The 17,609-nt window shown below is 39.5% G+C and overlaps 2 protein-coding genes across 5 annotated transcripts in view; one reads left to right on the forward strand and one right to left on the reverse strand.

Annotated features, from left to right (window-relative positions):
* phactr2 (phosphatase and actin regulator 2) overlaps positions 1–5,557 on the forward strand; it is a 33,010-nt gene extending 27,453 nt beyond the window's left edge. For all 4 annotated transcript variants that reach the window (XM_076973902.1, XM_076973905.1, XM_076973904.1 and 1 more), the window contains 2 exons: positions 129–205; positions 4,108–5,557. In XM_076973902.1, the coding sequence (XP_076830017.1) occupies positions 129–205; positions 4,108–4,123 (93 nt within the window). In that variant the 3' untranslated portion in view covers positions 4,124–5,557. The remainder of the gene's footprint in view (positions 1–128; positions 206–4,107) is intronic.
* Positions 5,558–8,940: 3,383 nt separating this feature from the next.
* sf3b5 (splicing factor 3b, subunit 5) lies at positions 8,941–11,493 on the reverse strand. The gene is made up of 2 exons (XM_076973906.1): positions 11,328–11,493; positions 8,941–10,059 (listed from the first exon to the last, which is right to left on the reverse strand). Exon 2 carries the CDS (start codon positions 10,029–10,031, stop codon positions 9,771–9,773), a length of 261 nt encoding a protein of 86 aa, XP_076830021.1. The 5' UTR covers positions 10,032–10,059; positions 11,328–11,493; the 3' UTR covers positions 8,941–9,770.
* Between the last annotated feature and the right edge of the window lie 6,116 nt (positions 11,494–17,609).

The raw sequence follows: 17,609 nt of genomic DNA on the forward strand, positions 1-17,609 counted from the left end.
TTCTGGATTTGATCAAAAGGTTACACTGATGTTTTAAAACTGAACAAATTTTGATTGTTGTTTTCAACTAAAAATGATCATATCTGACCACCTATCTAACTACTCATGGTCATCTCTCTGTTTGACAGGCTGCTATACGCAAGGAGCTCAATGAGTTCAAAAGCAAAGAGATGGAAGTTCATGAGGAAAGTAAACAATTCACAAGGTGAGTCACCTTCCTCACCTGTGTGTGACACACATACACACACACACACACACACACACACACACACACACACACACACACACACACACACACAGTCTCTTTATTGGAGCACCTGTCCTGTCCAACTGGGGCTTTCTTGTATGGAAATTAGACATGTTGCTATGTGCAGCAGACACTCAAGTGAGGCATTTTTCCATTGATTGATAGAATTGATTGATAGAATTGATAGATTGATAGAATGTGGAAATTGAGCGAAGTCAGCAGACAAGGCCAGTCACAGGTGCTACACTATTCAGGGGCAGTATTTCAAAAGTCTTGTTGGGATGTCTCCTGCCATGGTGTCAAGAGTATACAGATAATGGCGTGGCTGAGAAAAAAACATCCAGTGAAAGGGAATCCTGTGGATGTAAACAACTCTGTGATGAAAGGGGTCAGAAGAAGATGTCGAGAATCGTTCTGCACAGTCAAGCAAACTGGAACCGAATACAACAGCGATGCACCAACGACCGTGTCAGAACACAAAACTCATCGTTTCTTAGCATGGACGGGCTATACAGTGGGGACCAAACAATGCTTTGCACTCTCAGTGATCCAATGTTTCTGCCCTTTTGCTCACTGGAGTCTTGCCTTTCTGTTTCCCTCAAACAGCAACGTTTCTTGACCCGCTCATCTGCTCTTACAGTGGGGAAAATAAGTATTTAGTCAGTCACCAATTGTGCAAGTTCTCCCACTTAAAAAGATGAGAGAGGCCTGTAATTGACATCATAGGTAGACACAAAAGCCCTATCCGGACGGGATTAGTTTTTCAGGGGGACGTCTGTGAAAAATATTTCACCCTTGTACTCAGTGATAAAACTCTTGCATCCGGACAGCAATTGAAAAAACAGGAGGACCCGTGAGTTTTTGGCTTTCTCGGTCACATGACATCGCCTTGTCACGTGATAGCATGTTTAATAATGTCACACTGCCAACTCTGATGATTCATTTTTAACTTTTAACTTTACTACTGTTCAGTTCAGCATTTAAGATCTCCGTTTAAGTTAAGCTATTTTGTTAAACCAATACAGAAAACACATTATAAAAAATCGCTAATGAATGTAAATAGCTAAATAAATCCGTTAAATAAAATAAAATAAATCCATTAAAAAATCCAGTAAATCCATTTTCGCTCGCCGCTGTCTTTACGTGGATCTCCGTGAAAACGCGCGCCCAACGTGTAACTACGGTGCGTGGCAGTGGACATATAGCTGTTTTATTAAACGCGAGGTGATGTCTGCATGTATAAACTCAGACATGTGGATCCGGACGGGACTAAAATTACCAGACGACCACGGAGTACAGCGAAAAACAGTAGGTAATTCCGCCTGTAATTTTCTCTGAGGACGTCTGAGAAAAACACGGACATGCTCGTTCCGGACGGGATTAAAATCACAGAGGACCCCCCGTAAAAGTGAAAATTACCCCAGGACCCCCTGAGAAACTAATCCCGTCCGGATAGGGCTAAAATGTGAAAAAGAATTGAGAAAATCATTTTGTCTGACTTTTAAAGAATTTATTTGCAAATAATGGTGGAAAATAAGTATTTGGTCACCTGCAAACAAGCAAGATTTCTGGCGGTCACAGACCTGTAACTTCTTTTTTAAGAGGCTCCTCTTTCCCCCACTCATTACCTGTATTAATGGCACGTTTTTGTTAACGAAGTTGTTAACAGTATAAAAGACACCTGCCCACAACCTCAAACAGTCACACTCCAAACTCCACTATGGTGAAGACGAAAGAGCTGTCGGAGGACACCAGAAACCGAATTGTAGACCTGCACCAGGCTGGGAAGACTGAATCTGCAATAGGCAAGCAGCTTGGTGTGAAGAAATCTACTGTGGGAGCAATAATCAGAAAATGGAAGACCTACAAGACCACTACTAATCTCCCTCGATCTGGGGCTCCACGCAAGATCTCAGCCCGTGGGGTCAAAATGATCACAAGAACGGTGAGGAAAAATCCCAGAACCACAAAGGGGGATCTAGTGAATGACCTGCAGAAAGCTGGGATCAACGTTACAAAGGCTACCATCAGCAACACACTACGACGCCAGGGACTCAGATCTTGCAGTGCCAGACGTGTCCCCCTGCTTAAGCCAGTCCATATCCAGGCACGTCTGAAGTTTGCTAGAGAGCATTTGGATGTTCCAGAAGAGTATTGGGAGAACTATTTGGTAAAAACACAACTCGTCGTGTTTGGAGGACAGTGAATGCTGAGTTGCATCCAAAGAACACCATACCAACTGAAGCATGGAGGTGGCAACATCATGCTTTGGGGCTGTTTCTCTGCAAAGGGACCAGGACGACTGGTCCGTGTACATGAAAGAATGAATGGGGCCATGTATTGTGAGATTTTGGGTGCAAACCTCCTTCCATCAGCAAGGGCAATGAAGATGAAACATGGCTGGGTCTTTCAGCATGACAATGATCCCAAGCACACTGCCAGAGCAACAAAGGAGTGGCTTCGTAAGAAACATTTCAAAGTCCTGGAGTGGCCTAGCCAGTCTCCCGATCTTAACCCCATCGAAAACCTTTGGAGGGAGTTAAAAGTCCGTGTTGCCCGCCGACAGCCCCAAAACATCACTGCTCTAGAGAAGATCTGCATGGAGGAATGGGCCAACATACCAGCAACAGTGTGTGCCAACCTTGTGAAGACTTATTACAGAAAACGTTTGACCTCTGTCATTGCCAACAGAGGACATACAACAAAGTATTGAGATGAACTTTTGTTATTGACCAAATACTTATTTTCCACCATTATTTGCAAATAAATTCTTTAATAGTCAGACAAAATGATTTTCTCAAATTTTTTTTTCACATTTTGTCTCTCATAGTTGAGGTCTACCTATGATGTCAATTACCGGCCTCTCTCATATTTTTAAGTGGGAGAACTTGCACAATTGGTGACTGACTAAATACTTATTTTCCCCACTGTAAGAGCAGATGAGCGTGTCAAGAAACGTCGCTGTTTGAGGGAAACAAAGGCAAGACTCCAGTGAGCAAAAGGGCAGAAACATTGGATCACTGAGAGTGCAAAGCATTGTTTGGTCGGATGAATCCAGATTACTGTTGCACCATGCTGACGGGAGGGTCAGAGCTTGGGGCAGGAGGCATGAATCGATGAGCCCTTCCTGTCAGGTGTGAACAGTTCAGGCTGGTGGAGGTGAAGTAACAGTGTGGGGGAATGTTTTCTTGGCACACCCTGGGTGTTCTGACACCTGTGGATGGAAAGGTTGTGGCCAGTGTTGTACCCTATGGCCACGAGGGGACGGCAGCTGTAAGACAGCAGAACGATATTTTCAGCAGGACGACGCACCGGGCCACAAGGGCTGTGTAGTCCTGGACTGGTTCCAGGAAAATGACAGAGACTTTTCCTTGCTTCCTTGGCATTCACAGTCCCAGATCTTAATCCTCTACAGCATCTCTGGGGAGAGGTACAGCAGGCTCTTCAGAGCTTCACAGTGATTTATGAGCTATCCTGCATGCATGGGCCAAGATTCCTGCAGAACAATTTTAACACCTAGTAGAGTATATGCTATGACAAATATGACAGATTGTTGCAGTTCTGAAGGCCCAAGGAGGTACAGGGTGCTATGAGATGATGGGTGTCTGTCTAATTATTTATAGAGTTATACAACCTGTATTTTCTGTGTTACATTTTACCCTAGAAATCTGTATTAAGTGAAATATCTTAGTTTCTTCTTGGCTGTATGTAAGATGTAGATGCCAGTAAGAGAAGCTTGTTAGCCTCCTCCTTGGAGAGGATTTCCTTGTTCTACCATGAATTCTGCTTGGGTCTGTTTTCTCCCTGGCCCACTGAGAATGCTGCTAAAATAGATACCTGCTCCCACTGTGCCTTGGCAGGTTCCACCGACCCTGAGGCGGTCCTCGTTGCTGGATTGCTGCCCACTCTGGCCTCTCTCTTCCTGTCCTTCCGCCCCGCCGGCCGCCGCAGAGACGGCAGTGGGGCCTCATGTGGTCCGTCATCTCTCCCCCGGTACCGGCCGCTCCCGTGTGCTCGGCCGTCACCCTGGATGCCTCACAGGGCTGGAACGCTGCGGCGGGACCAGAGAACTCTGGACACACACACACACACACACACACAGAGGCCTCCAGACCTGAGCGAATGTGAATGCAGACAGGTGCCTTGGTCTGTCCTGTGGTGTTGTTTTGCCCTGTTTTTTTGTTTTTGTAATGTTTTTGCACACACTAAGGACAAAACTTGAAGGTTTTGTTTTTGTTGTAATTTACCATAGCAGTCCAGGATGTTACACGGCCTGCCTCAGCGGCACACACAGTAAGGGATGATGGTGACTTCTCTATGACACTCCATAGTATTATATCTAAATCTGCTGAGGCTGTGTGTTTTGTATGACTGAGTTTTTAAAGCAGTATTACAGTCCCTTAGTATCTCACAATATTCATGCATGTCAAAAGATATTTTAAAAAGCATATTCACATGATTCTTAACAATACTTTACAAAAGAAATTGAAGTGGACAAGACCTGACCTCCAGAAGATCAACTCATGACCACAGTGTAGCAGCATTATTGCTCTACCCAGACTTTGAGGACATCCTTAAACTAAAATTGTTTCTTTTTTTTTTGGTTCTGAAATGTTTTTTATTTATTTATTTTTGTTAATTCCAAGAAGCAGTTTTTGAGTGTCTGGGTACGCTGTAAAATTTCCTCTCTTTGGTCTGAAAAGGATCAATTGCCATCAATGTTTTAAACCTTTCGTTTTCTCTTTCACATTTTTAATCGTATAGTTGCAGCCTTCATGTCTTTGACCTTTCGTCTGTAATGAGAGCAACCAGATGGGACTCCCAGGCAGTAACTGTAAAGACCAAACTGAACACTGACAATGAGTATCACTATATTGTGGGGTTTTTTTATTAACAGAAACTGTCAAATAATACTACATGCTTTGTTTAAACGTGTGCAGTGAAATCTGGTTTTTCCCCCCATGTTTTTGATTGGTGCATGTTGTCTGACCAAACGACACCTCATCTTTTTAGCTGTGCTCTGGGCCACCTTGGTGTGTTTTTCCAGTGAAACCAGTCAGGTAAAATAATCTATTTTTAATGTAAACTGCCAATGTAAAAATAGTTTTATGTTGCATTGTAAAATGCTGTGGGATCAAAGTTATAGCTGATTTAATGTGCTGTTTCCACACATGTACTTAAGTCAAATGCTGAAAGTATTATTTTGTCATTGCAAACAGTTATTCTAGAAAATGTATAAATTATTTTTAATCAGTTGTTGTACAAATGTGCATATTATACATGTGAATATAACTAGTATGCTGCAAACCAGACTGATTTCTAGTTTGATGTATTTTAATAAGGATGCATGGTTCCGGTTCTGGAGGCTCAGAGTCCAAAACACTGAAGTGACTCCTCTGTTCTCTTGGAACTGTTGAAACTGGTATTTCGGATGAGTCAAATCATATTTGACTAGGGAAATCACTTTGATTCAAATTTAGATTTGAGTTGTAAAAATAGGTCACTTTATAAAATAATGTTTAAGATATATATTTTCATAATAGTTTATATATATTCAGTGTAGGTACAGAGAAGCCAAATCCAAGACACCGTGATGAATTTGTTATGGCATGGTCTTGATCTAAACATGTTTCTTAAGATATTTTGTCTTAATTGTGAATACTGACATAGATGAAAATAATTTGTCTTTCTTTTTACTTGCACATGTTGCACAGTTCCATTATTTGACAATGGGATCACTGTGCTTTTATTTTGAGCGGTATTGATCACAGAGATCAATTTAAATGAACAGTGATTTTGTTGTGGTATGACAGTCTCACCCTGATTGTCAGAGAGGTGTCATTGGAGTACCAATGAAAAGATGAGTGAAGACTAACCAACAGATACTTTTAGTGGATTACAGTAAATGGACTCTGAACAAATACACAGATCAATATTTATAGTTGTCTTGTGATGAACAGGTAGGCCTACAAAAGGTGCAGCAGAGCAGTGAGTTTAATAGACACACGACACTACAAATGCAAGCAGTAACTCCCCATGTTTTTTGTTTACCCTAGAACAGTTCTGGTTTACAATATATTCATATAGGCTTCCGATAGCTAAAGTATTTATTGTTTTTATTGAGGCAGGAATGAGAATTTCCCACAGGTATTCCAGCCTGAGGGGGAAAAAAATCACATCTCACAGAATATCTAAAATCAATTGGACAAAAATAAATACTTACAATAATAATTAACTCAACATTTGTTCTCAATTATTAGACATCTAAAGTATTTACCTTGTAAATTATTTTCTCATATAACACATTTTTACGCTCGCATGTTTATGGACATCAAAGCGTTGTAATTGTCAGTGTGCTAAATGGCTTCTGTCTGCCACCACCTTGCCCCTCCCCCACGGCCACTGTGCTTAATGGTGATAAAGTGGCGGCAATCTGAATGGTTTAATGGACTGTGGTCGTGAAAGCGCTCGAGCACTGGAGGAGAATGCGGCGTGCCGGCACGCGCGATTGGCTGGCTCCTCGGGGGAAGTCTGCGGTAAAGGCAAAATGCGCAGGCCAGGAGAAGCAGCCTCGCTTCGATTTGGACTCTCTAGCTCCTGAATCAGATGGTGTGGGTCGAACTGCGCGTTTGTCTTGAAAATAGACTTGCACTTCAGGGAAATGTTTCGTCTTTCTCGGTAATCTTGATGGTGTTACAGGCCCAGACTGTGACCATATCAGGCGACTGGTCATAAATGTCTACCAGGCCTGATGTCCTTAATTGAGTATTTACAATATGAATATATGAACAAATATGTGTGATAGCAGTTTCATGCTAAAATACAGGAGAACCAAACAATTCATTATGTATTTGTAAAAATTCAAATTTATTCCAATGGACCCAGTGATTTCTCTAGATCTTTTGTTATTATGATAATGCTTGCTGTACACTACAACTACACTAAGTGTTATCTTGACTGAGTGGTATAAAGCGCTCGCTGATGGAGACAGACCAGTGAGCTACGAGCGAGTGCAACTGGGCAAAGACGTGTTTGTGCAGTACATATTTGTACAGCATACAAGGTCCTGCTTTAAATGGTCCATTAGCAGATAAGAGTAGGTTTGACATAAATGCAAATACACACTGGGTAACAGTGCTTGTTTTCACGAACAGATTTGAAAAGGCGCCGAGCCAGTGATGCTCATTTTATATTTTGCTGTAAAAGTGATTCTGAATGCAGGCAGCTATACAATCTTTTTCAGTTAAAACTCATCCTGCATGGGCTAATTTATCGGAAACTCAATGAAATATGCTGTTATGTTCTGATTTGCTTCCACTGTTTCTATCAACAGTCCAGTGGAGACTTCTGGGTAAAGAGCAGAGTTCTAGGAAGTCTGGTGGACAGACTGAAGTGAAGGAATGAGGACAATGTCAAGGCAAAAGCAGAGACAGTCAGACTACAGCACTAATCTGTGGAACCTGGTACCACGCACAGCTGCCTGTGTAAATGCCCCGAGTTCTCAGTATTGATGCCGTGCCTGGCTATCAGCATGACGTCCGAAGGGTCTTGCCTCACAGAGCGTACATGCACTCACATAAGACTTAACACAACTGGAACACAGAACAAAGTTTTCATCTTTAGGTTGCAGTCCTCAGAGATAGTATATGAATATATCGGTTTGAACATAATGTTACCAATGGTTCCTTAAAATAGGGTTCACTATGTATAGAGAAAACAATTGTTTCCTTATGGATATTAATTTCAAATTTAAGGGTCATTCTGTACGTTGGTTCCAGTTATTTTTAACAAAACAGTACACCGTGCTTATGAACTCGATGTCCCCTAACACATGCACTGCATCATTAAATCTCATTACATCTTTGTGTCCACTCTCAATAGAATTGTTTTTCTGAGAGGCAGTGTACCTCTCTTCCCTTCCTTCACATCATTTTACCCAGTCAACTCTTTCTTCCATTATGTTTCCAACTCATATTCCAGCAACAATTTAGTCTTGCATGCTGTGCACAGATCAACCGAGGTGTAATAGCAGGCCATGAATCAAAGCGCTGCACAGAGGTGCTTTCATGCACAAAGGTAGCAGAGCATGTAATGTACTTCTGAAGAGCTTCTATTTGCAAGGGTCCTGACGTGTGCATTTTCCATGAGAAGGAGCAAAACTAATCTTATTTAAAACACTTTATATAATGCATTCAGGGTTTTAAACCACCTAAGCAATTGTTTATGAAATGTTCATCTAATTGTGTTTTTAAATAGCTTTAGAAGTAGACAACATGTACTACAGCATGACATAGTAGAAGTGATTAATTTAAGGTTCAAATAATAATGTAATTGCACTAAATGTAAAATTGAGCAGTAAATTATATTTAAAAGCTCATTAGACTATACAGCAGGATGCAGGAAAGTGCTAGGTCATCACATAAAACCTACAATCTATTCAATGAGTGAAAAGAGTACAGATTTTTATAAATACCAAACAACTGCCAAATGATTCTTTATGAGGTGAAGAAGGGTAATGGCTTTTATGACTAAATGAATTCCACTCAGCCTCCTAAAAGGGACAGCACCGAGGTTACTGCCACGAAGGCACATTAGAGCTGCAGTAATAACAATATCTCCAGCAGGCTTTGGTGCAGTCAGCCAGGGACATATTCAGGAGTAATATAATGAAAAAGTCTTTGCGAATGAGAGAATCCATTTAACTTGTACAGCTGATAGCACTGTTTATTATACTCAGGAGTCAGTCATCAACTTGACAGAATGTTTAACAGACACCTACTGGAGTTGTAATGGCTTAGATAACATTAGTCTGCTCATTTCAGTTTGCAAGAGAGTTCTCTTTTTTAAAAAAAAAGACCCTCTGCCTCTGAGGCTTAGAAACTGTGAATACTGCAATGAACACAGCCCACAAAACAAAACATCTTGCACAGCGTGAGTGTGAGAATGGAGACAACCAGATCTGCTTGCACTAGTATGCTGTGTCTGACACAGCATAAATTGTGCTACTGCCATCGTGACTCAAACTGTGGGGACAGCTGGTGAGGATTTACCCCGTCAGGCTCATTGCGATATTGTGGGCCTTCACACACGCACACACACAATCCCATATCTGTGGTCACGCACAAACACATTCTGTTGGACATTAGACCAAGGAACTGGCTTTTTGTTCAATTGTGTTAATGCCAACTATGGTTAATCAAAGCCAATTCTACAGCATCCCTTCTTTGTTAAGGCATAAAATTTAATTGGCTTTGTTGACAAAAGAAGAAAATGCTACGAATTTACCATATACTCCTCTTTCCTTACAAAGTAAACAATTTCGGAAACAAGTCTGATGTGTAAGGAGGGGAAAAAAAACATAACTAGGCTATTTTTCTTAATGTATTTTCTTCCAAAAGTCAGGCATACACATAAAATGAGTACACACATATATAAAAAGGTTTAGACAACAATGACATCTCCAGTATATTGCTCCTAACATGAACCATGCAAATTTTCTCATTGCATGCTAATGAGTTCCATCTTAGGCATCCTCCGGCTTGTCAGCAGGTGGCCCACAGGGCTGCAGCATCTTCTCCATGAGGTTGAAGCGCACACGAGCCTTGCTCTCATTCTCCGCGATGGAAAAGTAATTGAGAAGGTCAAAATGGCCCATGTAGGAGCAGTACGAGTCTCTGTGCTGGTTCACCAGCCACTCCCATTTCGTGGTGTCTGCATGGCCCGTCCCAATGTACTTGGACTGCAGGTGTTCCAGCTGACTGTGGATGTTGTATCGATCAGTCATCTTTAGCTAATGATTAAGTGTACAGCCACTGAGGAGAAAAGAATTGCATTTACATATTTACTGGGTATGTTGAAGGCATTATGGCAAATGTTTTCAGGAAAAAATACTGATAACATTTAAAAAGAAATAGAAGGGAGGCCATTTAACATTTCTTCAAGGGCACATTAAAGCACTTTCTTTAAATGAATTTTCCAAGCTGAAACATGAATAGCACATGAATGAAAGGGCGAAATGGAAAAAACAGGATGAAGCCAAGAACCAAGAAATAAACTAATAAAATGACCTAAATAAAATGATTAAAATAACAGAAAGTACTTAAAGAATATAGCCTACTTCGTTTTCAGTGTTGTAGTAAACTAGTTATGTGCAAAATGATCCCCTGCTTTCAAAATTGAACTGATTTTTGGAAACAATAAATCCTAGTTCACACTCCAGCTAACTAAAAGTGGCGCATACCTCAAACCTCAGAGCCTAATCTGCAACAAACATCACTAGTACCTGAACATAACTCACCCAGCGAGCTACGGGTCATACAACTTTGACATTATATATTTTAAGTTTATTCGTCTTTGGAAAAAAGGTAAAACGACTTCTTTTTCAGGGTGAAAATATGCAAGTCTCCTGCACCAAGCCAATGTTATAAGAACAATACACAACTTCAAATTGTTAGCAGCAGAGTAAGCGGTTCACAAAGCACAAACACCACAGTAATGGTAACACACTCGAGTGACCATAATTTACATTGTAGTAATAGTGATCAAAGAAATGAGATTACTTAATAAAAAAATAATCGAACAACCCAACAGGAATTCAGAGTTCACGTGTAAGCAGCACTGCAAAAAACATCAGTGAGCTACCTAGTTGTCTAGCTAATTAGCTTTTATCCGCATCATGAGAATTAATCTAATTTATTGTAATAGATTAACCATCTACCAACATATCTAAACGCTTGGATCAGATGAATTAACCACGAGTATGAACGTATAAGACAGTGAGCTAACACACTATGGCTACAATGCACATTTGAAAGCGGATAGCTAACATTAGCTGGCCTAATAACCTACAACACTTAATAACAACCTCTACGTTATACCAGCACGATTTACCACAACACGCCACCCAGTTAAACCGCGTTGGTGGGGTTTGTTCCCGCTTATATTTAACTGCCAGTTAGCTGCGTGAGCTACACATAAGGGCCGCAGTCTAACTAGCTAAGCTAACCTAGCTAACAGACTGTTAATTTTGTGGTATTTTGAAAATAAAATCTTTAAAATCGTAAGTTTTAAATCATACTACCTTCTTCCAGGCTTCTCTGTCGAGCCAAATGAACTGTTGTTCTCTTCGGTGAGCGTATCAGAGTTTTGGACAGATGCCGACCGGACAGTGAGAGATGTAGTAGCGAGTTAGGAATGGAAGCGAACACGAAGCAGAGCGTGTCCTTCAGGACTGTGACCGGGTGAAACATAAAAACAACGATAGTTCCGTTTTGTAGTGTGCCGTGTGTGGACTACGTACGTAGACTACTTTTAGTCACAACCTACTCGAAAGCTCAAGTAATCAAGTAATCATCCCTTTGCAGTATTAGAAAAGCTTTAACGGCATGCTGTTATTCTTCATTTAATATATTTTTTTGGTAAAAATTTAAGCTCAATTAGCCACTATTAAGAAACAACACAAAGAGCCCATTGATTTTCGTTGTTCCTAGAGGAAGACATAAACTACTGTAGTACTGCTTTGTTTAAGAAAATGCATATGTACTGTTCACTCCTTTTGGAGAATTTAAAAATAATATTCTAAATTATTATTCTACAGTGTTGAGTACATCTGTAGTCTCAGTAACTTCACAAATAGCTTGTAGGCATAAGCAGAAGAAACCAGGAGAAATATGTCCCTTAATTTCAGTTATGTTATTCATGTACAATTGCAAAATGTGGAATTTATTCCTTTCTTTGTTTTTTATATTCAAAGGTGCAGGGAACGCTCCTAAGATATCATTCTGTGTTCTCAGAGGGAGGATACAATTTAGCACAATACAGTACCTGCAATGCGTCTTTTTCCCTACCTCTCTGTTTTCTCGTTTTGACTGCATTCATCAAGCCTGCAAGTGTAGAGTGAAACGACATTTACCAGTCCCTTTACTGTAGCGAGATGCCCACTTTGTATTCACAGTTGCTGGCTGCTTCATTGAATACCAACCTTCGATATATCATCCTGAACTCATTAGGTACTTGCCTGACACCCATTGCATCTTATTTGTATGAATTGTGTAGTATCTTTACTGTCATAGGTTGTGTTGCATTTTGATTAGACTGTTGCTATGATACCTACTAGCACATAAAACTGGCTGTTAATTCACAGCACTTTTACATCCCTCAGCTGTCTTGTGTGTGTATCAGATCTATGACTGTAAACATAGTGTAATGACGTTTGTAGCAGAGTCAACTCTATTATCAGGGGATATGCATGTACTCTGCCTTGCCTGATGTGTAAGTCACACTGGCTAAAAGTGTTGGGGAAAAAAGTAAATGCAAATGTGAAGCTTATCATACTCAATACAATGCTGTTCTGTACACAGTACATAAAAAAAACTACTTTTGCAAATTTTCACTCTGCTAAGCTCAATGCTGAGGATCCTATTCAGTTACAGAGACATCTGAACACAGTTAAACTACAGTACATTTCTTATTGTGATTGTAAATATATGGTTTGGCTGATATATAAAAAAAAATTGTATGCAAATCAAATGTGTCTACTGTTACTAGGAGGTTCTCAGACAGCATGGGGAATCCACTGCAGTCATTGATTAGGTATAGTGGTTACAGCTCATCGAGTTTGTTTGGTCTCCCAGGGCATCCTGTTTAAAAGCAAATTTAATTCCCATCCTATTGACACGCTTGTCTTATTCCCTTCCCACAGTAATGACAAGGAATGTTTATTTGCACAATACATAATTAAAATGCTGTTCATTCAAAAAGTGATATATTTTAAAGTGTGGCATTGGAAAAAAAATGAATCCACAAACCCCAATAGGGGAGAGAATATACAAAAAAAACATACAACAAAAGGTGCCATTTTCAGTACATGTCATTCATCTGAATGACTTTCCTGTCTAATTAATGTAATTTAGAGGAAATGAAAGAACCCACTGCCACAACAGAAAGCCATAATGTCTCTGTATGACATCATCATCCCAGTATATGGTAAGTCCCCCCAGAGAATTGCTGGTAAAATGAAAACCTGAATATAATGGCTGAGATTAACACATTTTACCTTTATTACAAACAAATCATAAGTAAACAGAATAGAGATTTTAGACGATCAGTACAGATGTACCATTAATGGAATACAACAGCAGGATTTATGTCCTGAAGATCTGTCATATTGTGTGTATGTGCTTAGTTTTCTTTCCAAACATGCGCTTTTAAGATATTGGGTGATTTCATATAAATTATATAGGCTGATAATAACTAATGAATGGAACCATTTAATGTGAGGGTGTTCCATGGAGCGTAAACACCATGTAGAAAGATTTCGTGCACAGGGCCAGCCATCATGGAGAGGCGGGTGTGATTTCCCCTGCTTCTGCAGCAGCTGTGGGCAGCGGGGTGTATGGTCTGCACACAGTCACCCGCCTGTCAGAGAGATTAAGGAGCCTGGACCCTCCTGGATTTGTTCCACTGCTGTTAACGATCCGGTTGCCAAAGCACCAAATGTGTGAGCCCAAGGACAAAGCTGACATGCAGTAAGCATTAGAGGCAGTGATTGAACCAGGTCTGATTAATCGGTTCATTTTGTGAGTTGTGTTTCTCTGTGGGATCGAGGAAGAGCATGGATATAATTTAGATCAGGGAAAATATGTTTAATTTAATTCACTGAAACAATTTTATTGTTGTGCCACTGTCCCAAAGATTGTTATTTTAATTATGAATGGACACATGAGGGGCTTCATGAAGGTGTTTTCTTTTCAAAACCAAGATCACATACAAAAGTCATTCTCTGTCATTCATTTGTAATGTTGCAGCCGAATCCCATGAACACACAGAGTGTAACAGCTAAATTTGTTATAAAGTACTTATGTGGCCCAAGACTGTGGCAGAAAATGTCTGTCGAGTCAATAATGGTCAGTATTTAATTAAACGTCATGAGCAGCAGTGATGTGCTCCTGTCCAACATACCAGAGAACAGATACCGTTTCCTTTTCTGCAGATGAAATAGTACTTCACCGTTAGTAATTAAAAATGTTGACAGTTGGGCTTAAGTGTTCTGTTCTGCGGGGCAGGACACAGCTCATCTGCTTGTTCATTTCAAGTAGACATTATAGGGAAACCAGTAAAAAATATTTGATTTGAAAAGATGGGCTAATGAAAAGACTTTGCAAGCCATTCTCTTGCCATTATTCTAATTACATTTTCTTATGCTTTATACATAAGCTTTTTAAATGAACAATAATTAATACCTTTCTTCAGTGGCCCGTTGTAGCTAAGACCTAACACACTGTCAAAGCCACAATTCTCAAAAATGCAAAAATAATGTGTTTATCCTGAACAATGTTTTACTGATGTGTAAACTTCCTCCCTGGCATTTATTAACCACAAAGGAAATTGACACCTTTTACCACTCAAAGGTCATGACGCATTTACAGGAAAGCTTCAGGTGATGTATGTTCACTGAAAAGGTTTGTTTTCATAGATGCAGCAAGTCCCTGGGAGCACAGTTAGTATTTATGCCAGAATGACACCGGGCGCAATACTGCAGCAGCAGACAGAAGCTGGTTGATTAACATGACCCTGTTGCCCTCGAGCAGTCAGCAACCTTTGTTCCAACACAACACCAACCTTTCTCAAATGAGACCTCTGAAGGGTAGTTTTAGAAAGAGGAAAGGAGGAATTTTCCTTTAATAACTAGGTCACAGCTTCTCAAATGCATTCCTTCTGCATTGCTGTGTCCTATGGCTGAGACAACACCATGAGGTTTAATTATCGATACCTTAAGGTATATAATTTTTAACAAACAGTGGTATAATTATTAACACTCATGTATAATTTTCAACACCTTGAAGTATTATTGCTGATAACTTGAGGTATCATTGCTGAATCATTTTTCACATCATTTCTGATCATTTGTGGGGAATTATTTTTGACACTGAGGAACAATTTCAACAAGGTGAGATATCATTTTCAACAATATGGTATAATTAATACCTCATTCAATAAAGAGGTACAATTAAAATAATGAGGTACAATTCAATATTAAGGTACAATTTCAGACCCCCAAACTGTTTGTCTTAGTGCTGGAGATGTGGTCCACCCTTGGGAGGGACCACTCCTGCTCTTTTCTGAATGTGCACCTGTGCCTACAGGAAGAGGAAAAGCCAAAACAACAACCACTGGTGACATTAAACACCCAACAGTAAAACCTCAGCACTTCAATGGTAAAGCCACTGCCACAAAACTCAATTATTTAGTCTGACATTGAAAACCTCTTTAAATGATAAAATTTCCATTAATTATATCCATCATATTTACTAAAGCATGGTGGGATATCTGTGATATTTTCACTAATATTGTAATAACAATTTTTACTGCTTTTTATAGTTGCATATGTTTATTCAAGCATGGATACACACCTTGCTAATATGCAAACTGTGTAATATGTTTATTAGATCATGGCAATGCCCATTGTTAATATGGAAACTATGCAATATGTTTATTACAGTGTGGATATACACCTTGCTAATACACCTGCTATATAATAGGTTTATTACACCAGCTATGTAAAAGCTTTCTGCTGCATTGGACCACTTCCACAGAGCAAAGATATGCTTTCCAGCATATATGAACACCAAGTGCCTTCATGTCATGGCCTGGGGTTGTTTTCTTTGTGAGCACCAAATTTTTTATTTCGGTTTATTTGCCCCAAGACCTAAAGTAGGTCCGTGTGTGGGAAACTGCAATAAAAGAGAGAGCTATGAGAAAGGCCATGATTATTTGATTTCAGAGTATTAAGAATTAAATTATTGCCCTGAAGCAGGCTGGGGATGGGTGAAGTGAACAGGCTGGTAATAACTGCAAACAGCTGTCTTGGGTCTCTGTAGAACACAACCAGGAGAGAAGTGTCTGTGAATATACCACACTGCTTTTGTAAAAGCCACTACTCACTCAAAGCATATTATTTCTGCATTTTTTAAAGAGATGGGACAAAAATGAGATGTGTTCAGTTTATACAGTTTAATATTCTAAATGGATTCCACAGTTTCCTTTTCATCTGATTATTTTGGACATTTTAAAAGATGCAATGGTGTTCCCGCCACATTAGATTGAAAGTGAGTCTTCCAGCAGAAATAATGAACACACTATCAAGTTGATCATATTAATCTAATTCCCCAAATCATTTCAGTAGAAATTATTTGATAAATCTGTTCAGAGTTTTCTAATTTGTTTGCTTAAGATGTGATTGTTGAGATTGTATCCATGTAAATTATGTACTAATTAGGGTTACAAAAACCAAAAATACATGCTGGAAAAAATGGACTGCTTTGCAAGTATGCAATAATAGTGATGTGATATTACCTGATAATATAGGAAATGCTATTTAGTGTGAAAAAGATAAGCAAAAAATAATATTTAGTGTGAAACAGATAAGCAGGGCAATCCTATTATCTCACATTAAACAGAAGTGTTTCATACTAAAGGTCTGATCACTCAGCCTTGCGTTAAAGTAACACGTGGATGAAACACTCTTAGATTATACTACACTCCTACACAGTACTACGGCCAATTTTCAAATTTTCAGTTTTTCATTTTTCTGGAATTATTCAGTATGAGGCTGTCAGACACATTTTCCAAATGTTTTACTCATTTGTGTCTTAACATTCAAAACAGGCATTGGCCTGGTTTCTTTTATCTATTATATTCATTGTGGTCATTTGACAGCAAAACATACCCACAAAATGTTACACTGATTCACTGGCTACAGCCTTTTGGAAATGTAATAGATTATATGTGTTTTAAGAAGAAGTGTCCTCCATATGGGTTAGTTCTTTGTGTAGACTACTGCATGAGGGGTGTCATTAGCTATGTTTCAGAATCGATATATTACAGTAAAACATTTTTAGCAGATTTGGCACTTGAATGGTTGCTATGTGAAAGGAATATTGATACTATTGTATTCAACAAAAGGTTGGTAGTATGAGTATTAGGTATTATGTGCTATTTTGTCCACAGTTTCTTCTGGAGTGGTCTAATGTGAAATGGCTACAGACTTCATAGAAATATGAAATATCTTAATAAAAAATGCAAAGTGTGTTTATGTAACAAGGGGCTTGAAAAAGATGCCAATTGCAAGTTGTAGTTTGAATAACACGAATACGTTTCATTTAATTAGCGCATTGAGTACTTAAATAATGAACGTGGAACACACACACACACACACACACACACACACACACACACACACACACACACACACACACACACACGACAGGGATTAAACTCTGATTAGCGACAGTACAACATTGACACACATTAAATACCTACACACAAACAAGGAACAAGTGCAACACATAATGAGACAACAGGT

The sequence above is a fragment of the Brachyhypopomus gauderio genome, chromosome 15 (genome assembly GCF_052324685.1).
Source record: "Brachyhypopomus gauderio isolate BG-103 chromosome 15, BGAUD_0.2, whole genome shotgun sequence".
NCBI classification, from domain to species: Eukaryota; Metazoa; Chordata; class Actinopteri; order Gymnotiformes; family Hypopomidae; genus Brachyhypopomus; species Brachyhypopomus gauderio.

What these genes read in the sequence shown, in the direction of transcription:
- sf3b5 (XM_076973906.1), bottom strand. Translation starts at nt 10,031, where the DNA reads ATGACTGATCGATACAACATCCACAGTCAGCTGGAACACCTGCAGTCC.